The sequence below is a fragment of the Octodon degus genome, unplaced genomic scaffold (genome assembly GCF_000260255.1).
Source record: "Octodon degus isolate 3935 unplaced genomic scaffold, OctDeg1.0 scaffold00108, whole genome shotgun sequence".
NCBI classification, from domain to species: domain Eukaryota; kingdom Metazoa; phylum Chordata; class Mammalia; order Rodentia; family Octodontidae; genus Octodon; species Octodon degus.
This window is the reverse complement of record NW_004524684.1, coordinates 8,601,222-8,612,017: the sequence shown is the minus strand read 5'-3', so window position 1 is coordinate 8,612,017 and position 10,796 is coordinate 8,601,222. Positions and strand designations below refer to the sequence as shown.

At 51.3% G+C, this 10,796-nt stretch overlaps 1 protein-coding gene across 2 annotated transcripts in view; it reads left to right on the top strand.

Moving 5' to 3' along the window:
• The window catches only part of Sema3d (semaphorin 3D), a 170,119-nt gene that overhangs the window by 102,613 nt on the left and 56,710 nt on the right, over nt 1-10,796 (top strand). For both annotated transcript variants that reach the window (XM_004639275.2, XM_023724306.1), the window contains 2 exons: nt 579-641; nt 7,996-8,115. In XM_004639275.2, coding sequence (XP_004639332.1) covers nt 579-641; nt 7,996-8,115 — 183 coding nt within the window. The remainder of the gene's footprint in view (nt 1-578; nt 642-7,995; nt 8,116-10,796) is intronic.

The following is a 10,796-nucleotide window of genomic DNA, read 5'->3' as shown; positions in this document are numbered from 1 at the left end:
TCTTCTTCTTCTTCTTCTTCTTCTTCTTCTTCTTCTTCTTCTTCTTCTTCTTCTTCTTCTTCTTCTCCTCTTCCTCCTCCTCCTCTTCCTTCTTCCTTCTTCCCTCTTCCCTCTTCCCTCTTCCCTCTTCCCTCTTCCTTCTTCCTTCCTCCTCCTTCCTCCTTCCTCCTCCTTCCTCTTTCCTCCTCCTTCCTCCTTCCTCTTCCTTCCTCCTTCCTCCTCCTTCCTCCTTCTCCTTCTTCCTTCGAGTCTACAGGGTGTTCAGGGTGTCACAACTAGATCTGACTCCTAGTGATCCACCTGTTTACAGCCTCTCATGAGCTGGGATTAGGCGTGTGCCACCATGCCCAGTCTCAATTGCCGTCTCAGCGCACCCCAGGGGTGGGGCTGGCTAAGCATTCTTTTGTTTAGAAACTTTTTAGGCCAGCTTTGGAAAATATATAAATCTGAGGGTTCTCACAGGACCTGGACAAGACCTGTGTGTGCTCCTTGGTGTGCTCCAGCCCCTTCTCTGGGCAGGCTGCAGTGTCGGGGTGCTGCAGAATTCATATCCTAATGTGCTTCGCAATATTTTACAGATCCATTGGCCTGCTGCGAAAGAACGAGTGGAATTATGTAAATTAGCTGGGAAAGACGCCAATGTAAGTATGAACCTTCAGAACTGCACTTGGTCAGCCGCGCTGAGACTGTCGGAAGAAGCCACTCATCCCCCCTTTTATGGAACTGATGGCATCAGTGTGTTACTTGTGAGGCTAAGAGGCTGTAAACTTAGTATGGCTTGTGCATTTCTGCATTGGCAGAAGCACTGACAGTATTCCTCAGAATCTAGAAATTTAAACAAAACTGATTGCTACTGTACTAATTCTGAATATTATTATTTACAAAAGAGAAACATGTTAAAATGTTTAAAGCACACCATCAGGAAGTAGAGCATTTGGGTGGTGTTTTTCATTATGTACATGTGCCTTGTAAGAGTACACAAAACTCTCCCAAGCACACAGTTGATGTGTAATTTCAGATTTAGAACACATGGAAGACTGTGTTTATGTGTGTGTGTGTGTGTGTGTGTGTGTGTGTGCACATGCGCACCTGCTTGGAATTGAACCAAGGGCCTCAGGCCTCGACCTCTGAGCCACACCCTGGCCTTGGGAGAGATCCCTTATATGGTGACATGACAGAAATAGCAAGAATTGTTGAGAATGAATTACAGACCTAGAAAAAACTTGCCCCTAAATCGACCTGACACTGGAGAGATCAGGAGGGTCTCTTCCCACGAGTAGCTGGAGCGCATCCTCTGCCTGGCCTGACGACAGGGCCTGGCTGGGCCCCCTGCCTGGCTGCTCCTGGGTGCCAGTGTGCACCCTGCACCCCCGCTGTCCTCCCACTGAGCTCTGAGCTCCATGCAGCCCTGATGCTGAGGTCTGGCAGGCTCTGTGTGGGCAGGCAAGGGACACCCTGGGGCGGATTGCAGCATCCTCGAGGGCTTGAATCCACGGCAGCATGGGGTATTGGGTTGGGGCATGGATTCACACTTAGACATTAGCTGTATGTGAAAGGACAATCTCATCACAGTTACTAACGAGGGAGGACCAGACTGTGGCAAATGGTGCTTCATCGGGGAACAGGCAAGTCAAAGCAACAGGAATCTGGTGCTCATTATTCTACTCGCTATTTGTTTAGTTATCCAAAAATATTTTAAACAGCTTCACTCTGGCACAGGTGTGTGTGTGTGACAGATGTGGCACCTGTCTTCATGGTCTACGTGGGATGTAACAGAAAAGCTCCTCACAAGCTCCGCCGGCAGCATTCGAGTAGACAGAATGCTCAGACCCATGCAGCAGAAGCCTGTGGTTGCATCCCATTAGCAAGAAATGTGCAGCGCCATTCACGCTTGCAGCAGCCTACAGGGAGAGTCCACGTCCACTGCAATGAGAGAACGTCTGCCCTGCCTCCCGCTGATAAAGAGCTGATTGAGCTCTCTGGGAGCAGATCGTTCTGCTTCCTGTGACTCTGACAACCTCATCCTGTGATTAAGTCTCGACCCTGAGCCGGGGGCAGCTCTACAAAGGCGCAGAGTCTTCGCGGAATGTGTGAGGCTTTGCTGATGAGTGTCCAACGTCATGTTGTCCAGTGAACAGTAGGAGCGTGGCGCAACCAGGACACATAGTTCTGTGTTCTGTGTGTCACAGGCACTGTAGGCTGAAGCGACCGGTGCCGGTGGGGAAAGGGTGTTTTATGTTACTGCAAAAGCTAGCTTCAGTTTTCCCACGGGTAGCTGAGGGATAAACACTAGAGGTCAATCGGTGAAGGTTTAATCTGCGACAGACGGGGCCCTTGCTCAGTGCATTCACTCAGCGCAGTTACACAGTAACCGGCCTGGCCATTGGACCACATTAATGCCACAGCTGAAGTGTGCTTGCTGGTGGCGGTACCATACGCCGCTTGGACTCGGCTCGGAACCTACGAGATTCCGTTCTGTTTGTGAACGAGCGATAAACACACGGCTCCCAGCCCACGCTGGAGTCTCCAGAGGTCTTCCCCTTTCACCGAATCCGTCAAGTTTGATGCTGAGTGGTGAAGATGCAAGTCCTTGTCTCTTCCTTTTCAGTTTGCCACTTAAAATAGCGCGCTGAGCACCAGCGAGACAGCTCAGCAGACTAAAGTGCTTGCTTAGGCAAGTTGAGCCAAGTGCAGGGACCAGGGTTCAATCTCTGCCACCACACGCCATGGTGGCCCCGCCCCCAGGCACACTGAGCCGGCCACCATGGGGCATGGGGGTGCACACCTGTAATCTCAGCGCTGGTAACGCTGGGACACGAGGATCACTAGGAGTTCGAGCTGTGAAGTGAGACCCTGTGCCAAATACATAAAAATAAAAAAATAATATAAAATAACACTCTGCTTTAGAATTATTGATGACAGCTGATACCCAGCCCTTGACGTTTTCAGAAACTGTTTTGTTTGCATAATATCTTTTATTTCTCAGAGCAGCACTGTTTGTCCTCAGGGTGACAAATACAGAAGCCAGAAAATTAAAAGGCTTTCTGACATCTTATCCTCGGTGAGGCGTGAAGCCGGGAGCTGAAGTGGGAGGTCTGGGCACGCAGGGCGCCCTCCTGCCCAGCACCGCACCTCGCATGAGGCCTTGGGCGGCGGCCCTAGCCGTGGCCCTTCCAGCACCACCACAGCTGCCCACCTGGAGCAGCGCCGCGCAGGCTGCCCGCGGCCGTCCTCCTTCCTGCCTTGGCTGTCTCCTCCACCTCCTAAAATTGCAGCCTGCCTCCCAGCAGTGTGTCTAGGATTAGCAGGTGCCTGGGAAGACTGTCCCTTCCGCAAAGAGGTACCACACAACCACGAAAGATGGATGTTTGGGACAAGGAAAGCTCCTGATTGGAGGAGACAGGGAGTGCCCCCCCCCCTTGTGGAACAGAGCCCTGCAGTTCATCTCAGGGACGGGAAGCGTCACTCCCGCAGAGTCACTGATGAAATCCTCAGTCCCCACCAAGACTGGTAGAGACGGCTCGGGGCAGGGAGCAGGCACATCACAAAGGGGTTTTCAGCTAAAAAAAACAAAACAAAACAAAACAAAACACTCCAGAAAACCAAACTACGATTATTTTCTTTCTTGTAACATTTTTACGGAAGTCCAAAAGCCAGTATTACTGTAGAAAATTTGTAAATTATGAAAAAAAAAAAAGAAAAACGGAGTCACGCCCTGGTAAATCCCTCCGTGTCCACCCACCCCTCTCTGAGGCGCTGGCGACGCTGTGGTGTGTGGCTTCTACCCTACCTACTTCTATTTTTCAGGATAAACCTTTGTACAGTCATCCTCCAGAACATTTATTTTACCTAGTGGACTCTTAGGAGAATGTTTCCCTCGTTGATAAATCCCCTGGGCCGACCAGCTTGCCCCGGCGCGGCCCTCCTCCGTGCGCCGCGCACCCCTCGCCGGGCTGTCGCGGCCTCCCTCCGGGCGACGCTGCGCTCGGCGGCCTCGAGTGTGCATGCAGGAAGCGCCGCGCCTACCGGCAGCTTCTGCGGGGGCGGACTGCGGCCTTCGCACACGGTTGCCAAGTTGCCCTCCGAGCACTTAATGCGGCAGACCTTCTAGCGGGCAGTGCGCGCCTGCAAGGGGAGGGTTTCCCAGACCCCTGCTGGTGCCGGACTCAAAACACGAAGCTTACTCATTATGAATGTGGAGCAGTGAATAGAAGAATTTAATCTTTGCCAAAAAGTGAAAAAATATTTTTGTTGTCCATCTAGAAATTCCTTCCCTATAAATACTAAATATTGTGTACAATTGCAGGTGGCCTTGGAATTGTGTGTCGCTGCACTTGATTTATGCTTAATCTGGTACTTGCTTGTCCTTTTTGCCTACCTGCAGATTTATAAAACGTACACATACACTTGTATGCTTTATGTCGAGTTGTATGTGTATACTGATGTAATGTATCATTTTGCTGTTACAAAAATGATTAAGGCATTCCACGTTAGTTTCCCTACTTTACATACAGACTTTAAATTATTTAAATAAGAGTGGCTCTTAAGGGTTTTTTTTTTGTTTTGTTTTGTTTTTTTCCGGAACTGGGGATTGAACTCAGATCCTTGCGCTTGCCAGGCAAGCGCTTATTCTACTGAGCCATCTCCCCAGCCCAGATTTTTTTCTTTAAGATGTTTTCCTTTGCACTTTTACTAGTACAACCTGTTACTGTGCTGTAGAATTCTGTACTCTTAGATCATCCTCTTGTGTGTGACCTTTAGGTTTTTGCCTTTTGTGGCAGAGTTTCACTATGTAGCCCAGGCCGGCCTTGGACACACAGTGACCTTCCTGTCTCAGCCTCCTGAGCGCTGGGATTGCAGACATGTGCCAGCACACCGGGCTAGATTGTCCTTTTTAAGATAAAGGTGACAATTAGATTTCTATACATTTATTTTGAATTGCTAGCCATTTATTAAATCGTGGTAGACATCCTAAGGCTGAAGTAACTATTCTCCGTGCAGGATTCCTCCTGAAAAACTGCATCTGGTGATTAATCAGAAAGGTTCGATGATTATCACAAATTTTGCAAAAACATACTGAAAACAAGAACAGATCTCAGGGGGCACAGGGCGTGGCTCAGTGGTGCCACGTGCCGAGCACACCAGCTTCAGGGCCACGAAAGAGGAGCTACAGACGCCAGGCCTCGTAAGGGCTGCCTCTCACCAGCCTGCATGCCTCGCATCAGCAGCTCTAACTGCGCTCTCAGGGGTCTCTGCGAACCTGAGCTCCACACGCCTGGCTGCTGGGCCGGCCTCACTCCAGCGACCTGGGGAGCAGCTGAAATTCTGGGGGAGCCTGCGTACACTGACAGATACTTTTTCCCCAAATATTACTTCAGCTTCCTTTAACTATTTATTCGTATGTGGATGGATATGCATTAAATTACCAAAGTTCTATGACTTAAGAGAAATAAAAGGCTGGAGCTGTGGTTTGGTGGCCTCCCGCCCTGCCTCGTAGGAAGAGTAGGGGCTGAAGGGAAGCGCCTCCCGCGCCTTGTCTTCTGGTTTGTGCGAGAAATGACCGAGAAATCCGCCGCCTTGCAGGGAAGCGCAAAAGCCGCTTTTGCGCTTGTTTTGCAGGCCTGAGAGCACTGCTTACCATTAGCCGGCAGGCTACTCACTAAGGGAAAAGTGCCAGGTTAATTATTCATCAGGGTGTTTAAGAGAAACTAGGAAACTTTGTGGACACAGAGAAAACTGCACCTATGCTTTGAGAATTACAATAACGAGGTCCTCAATTAAAAGGGAAGTCATTGTACCATCGTGTAGTAGGTTGTTCTGTGGAAACTTCTGCTCTGGGCCACAGCAAGCTAGCGTGACGGGTGCTATCCCGCCCTGCCTGCCGCAGGCCTGTCCGCCTCCCCCAACGCTCCCTGAGCAGCGCTGACCCACCTGGCTTTCTGCGCCAGAGGACTCAAGGCCCGCCGTGCTTTGTCCTACTCTCGGCCAGCCCACATGGGGAAGGACGGGCTTTGGGAGATCAAGCCCAGGGCCGGGACCTGAGCCCAGGTCAGGCTGTAGGGCTGGCTATGCTTGGCCAAGTAGTTCTGGGCAAGCTAAGTGGTGTTGCATTTCGGAGGCTGATGCAGGAGGATCACTACGAGTTCAAGGCCAGTCTGGGCTACACAGTGTGTTTAAGGCCAGCCTGAGCTGCATAGCCAGACCTTGTCTTAAAACCAAACTAAGACTTCCTGGCTGGCCTTATTTGCCTTCTAACACAATATTGCCACTCAAAGATGCACTTTTCTGATTTCATAAGATACAATGTGGGAGTTTATTAATAACCCTGTAAAATCAGTGGCTATTTGGTAAAACTGCACTTTAGAAGTTTGAAGTGACCCTGTGGCGGTGGAGTGGCCACCTGCTGTGGGGCTGCCCTGCCTGCCCCTCCTGCTACTGGTGCTGCTGCCTGCTGCCAGTCTCTGTGGGAAGAGGAGTGGCTGAGCCCTGGGGTCTCAGCTATGTGGCCCTGCAGCTTCCTGCCACCAGCTTTCTCCTCCCAGCTGCCAAATGTGGCACCCAGCAGTGTCACCCAGCTACCCCTGCCCTCGGTGCGGCCCACTGCCAACATGCGGATCTCACTTCAGGAGGGGGTGTTCCCCACTGCTGCCCTGAAGGTGATACCAGCAGGGGATGATACCCAGGAAGGCTGCTTTGGTCAAGCTGGGTGATTTAGCAGAAAGCTGACTGTTTAGTTTTCTTTCTTGAGAGTCTACATATAACAAACATATGAAGACATATCTGAACATACAAAGGCATGAATACATCCAGAATACAAGTCACACACCTTGGACTGTGATATTGGTGGGACACAGCCCTGGGGACTGGAGTGAGGCCTTTTGTGGTGCAGGAGTGACCTGGGCATCTGTCCACAGGACCCTACAACTTCCCTTCTGGAAAGGGGACCTTGCTGTGGGCCACCGGGGAGCAGACAGGCATTGTATGATCCCTAGACAGGGAACCGCCCTACTAAGGGGGCAGAGGACAAGACACGAAGGAGCACTGTGCTACTGTGCTCCGATGGGACCCCAAGTACTGATTAGGTCTACAAACGCTTAGGTGTGTAATTGCAGGTCAGCAGGGGGGATTGAGCTAAGAACCAGATCTCTGGAAGATCTGCAGATAGCTGTTGACCTTAAAATCAGTGTGGCTGCTGAGATATCAATATTTTCTAATTTGGGACCAGGATAAGGGGTCGTTGTTCAGTGTTCTTTGGCTTTGATTCATCTGGTAACATTCAGAACAGCACGGAGTTGAGTCAACAAAGGTGAAGATGCAGAATCTGTCACAGCGGGTGAACTGCACCTGACCGGCAGCTCTGAGAGCAAGTGCTTCCAAGGACAGCTGCTGTCTAGAGTGGGGATGGAAAACAAGGACCTTCTAAAGATAATGACCTTGTAAAGAAGTCATGCACAGGAGGAAGATGTGCAAGCGCCTGCCCCCACTGTGCGGATTACAGGAAGAAGTCCAGGACAAGAGCAGAGCAGACTCTTCCAGTCAGCAGGAAGCCCTTTTTCCATAAAGGCCCTGGAGCGTCTGATGCTCAGTAGAAACCCAAGGAGGACACTGCTATCAGCAAGAAGGGGCACGGCCGCAGGCTGCACATTGGTGCAGGGGCTGTGTGGGGAGATCGTGGGGGACCACAGCACAGCGGCACTGCCCCCCAGGCCTGCTGGGGAGCGGTCACTCACTCTCCCTGTGGGGACGGTGCCGGGTCAGTCTGACCACCACACACGAGCTCCAGCCCCTGTGGTCTGTCAGACCTTGAGCATCAGCACTCAGAGCGGCATTTCTGTAGGTGTCCTGGCGTTTGGCGAAGTCGGGTGTGTAGTCTAGTCTCAAAGCTCCTCTTCATTTTTTGTAGCTTTATTTGCCTACTTGAGAATCTGATAGCATGAGCCCCCAGCCTTCCACGGCCCGAGGCATGTGCTCATCGTTGCTTCTTGTGTCCTACAGATGGAATGTGCGAATTTCATCAGGGTGCTTCAGCCCTACAACAGGACGCACCTCTACGTGTGCGGAACGGGAGCCTTTCACCCCACGTGTGGCTACATTGACCTGGGGCTCCACAAGGAGGTAATCACAGCGAACGCTGAGCAGAACGCAGCGCCTTGCGCTTTGTCATGTAATGTCTGTGACTCAAAACAGGCATTTGAATATAAGAGCTGAAGGAGTTTGTGAACGGCATCAGGAGTCGTGCTCTGAGCCGCTTTGTGGACTATCGTGCTAGTTCAGATTTTACTCACCTGACAAATTTTCCTATTGAGCCACTCAAAATTAATAGTGCAAAATGTTAAAAGTGCTTGTTTTCTCTGGGTTCTGTGTATACATCAAGAAAATGCCCTTGAGTTTTCTTTATAACTAAATCTGTGTAATTGTCCTGCTAGTGGTAAAAATCCATTTCTCATTAGATTTTTGCAATAGAATTGCATCATAAATAGTGTTATTTTTTCCATGCACTAAAACTGGCCTGCTATGTGGCTTTATGTTAGTAGGCACTAAGAAAAGAGAATGTTCATGATTTTCTTAAACATACACAGATAGTCACTGTCACACTGAACTCATTGTTTCTGCTCGACCAGATTAACTTGGCGGAACTAAAGGATGTGTTAGTTAAGAGTAGTTTGCTCCCAATGTCACCAAGCATCTCATGAAATGGGACCTGGGGATAGTTCAGACATTAAACTAATAGTGAACCCATTAGAGTTCTTTCCGCTGCTGGCTGCTCTACACACCACCTGGGTTGCTTCCTTGGAATTTCACAAACTCTTACCAAAGTTAGTTCTGTTATCACTCCTGATAACAGGCTAACATTGCAAGTCTCAGTGGGAAAAAAGTTGTGTTTGCAAATTCACAGGACTAACAAGTGCCCTACCCTGCTGCACAGCGGGGCCTGCACCCTCTGCAGGTGCGCCCTCAAGGAGGGCTGTGGGCCTTGCTGTCCTCCTGCGCCCGTGTGCTTGGACTTCTGGTCTTCGTCCAAAGCCACAGGAACTGCAGCACTGTAGACAGCACTTGGAGCCACACCTCCAGTAGGGATCCAGTCCCTGAAAGTCCTGCAGAGACAAAACCCACAGCCCTGCTGAGGAGATCTCCCTCCCTAACCAAACTGCCTAAGCTGCCCAGACTGAAAGGTCTGAAAATCCAGCAGCCCTGAGAGTTAAAAACTGAGCCACGTGGAGACCCGGCAGCCTAATCGTCATTCTTTGTTGCTGGTGTAATGTCATTCTTTGTTGCTGGTGTAATGTTCTCCCTGAGCTTTGATGAGGGGTGGCATAGGCAGCAGCTTCCCACAGGATGTAATTATGAGAGATAGCCCCACGCCCAGGGGGTGTGGGGGCCCAGGCTAAAGGCCAAACTCACCACCTGCCAGGGAAACAAAGAAGTCCTCTAACTCCCTAAGTGCTGAAAGGAAATTTAGGTGGCGCTAATTGCTCGGCTTGGGGCTGTGAAGAAGCCCCAGGCAGTCAAATTTACAAGTTTCCTGCACAGGAGAATTCTGAGGGGCTGGGGCCCTGGGCAGGGTGAGTGCGTGGGCTGTCAGGGGCACAGGTGGCCGGGCAGGCCCGCTGCCAGGCAGCTAACCTTCAGAAGGCAGCAGTGCTCCGGACCTTAGTCCTGTCCACAGCTTGGAAGGCTTCCATTTGTTTTCTCAGTAGCAGAGCTGCTGCAGAGGTGGGGTGGTGGTGGGCTGCTGGGGCTACTTCAGGCCAGGCGAGGACAAGCTGAGAGGAGCCCGCGAGTTGGCCTGGGCACCGTTGTCTGGCTGCGCTGAGGAGCCCTGACATGCTTGTGGGGAACAAGGAGTTGGTGACTGCACGTGGGCACCAACTCAGGAGGTCACGCTCAGGTCACTCCATGCTCCCAGCCCTGGGCCCAGAATTCAAGAGAAGGGCTGCGGATGCAGCTCAGCCACCCTTCTCCGTGGCTTCCTCACATCTCCAATAACATTTCAATCTGCGCCACTCAGCCAGCTGCTGTGTGCGTAAGGGATCAGGCCTCGTGAGTTTCCAGGGTAAAACCGCAGCAATGGAGTCTCGGGGTGCGGAGGGGCCTGCCCTCCAGTTTACCTCAGAGCCTGCTGAGGCCTCCAGAGCTTCTCACGTGCTTTCTTGGTGTCCCCATCTCTCAAGAGACTGGGAGAGATGCTAGTGACAATGTTTTGGGCTTCTCGCAAGAATTCAAAAAGGAAGTCCACACCAGTGAAGAGGCCACATAGTGCCTTGCTGTGCTGTGAGGTCCTTGCAGAGGTTGCCCGGTGAGCCTGGCCTTCCAGGGCGCCCTTCTCGGATGTGGGCCTTCAGTTCAGTCTCCTTGCATACCATATCCCGCTATAGGCTCTAGGGTGAGCAGGTCTGCTCTGCCTGTGGAAAGCAGCATTCCCCTAACTATTCACAGTGTAGGGTCCACAGCCAACCAGCTTTTCTCAGCCTGTCTCAGTCCCAACTGCACTTGGGAGGCTGCTCCCGATGCAGGCTCGCTGCAGCCCCCACAGTCAGGCTCTGGCATCAGGTTTGTTGGCTGTCCAGACCAAGGGCCCTGGATTCAGTCATGTTACCTGGTCACAGGGAGTCTGTAAATTGGCTTCAACGCATTTTTAAATCCATAAGTGGGAAATTCTGAGACCAAATTAGTTAAGCACTACACTGGAGGCCATCTGAATTCAGCTCCCTGCCTGGCGTTGCTAGAACTGTGTGCTGCTGATCCAGGTGTGCAGCATTTTTTGTTCCCAGTGTCGCACTTAGAAAGCTGGGGTT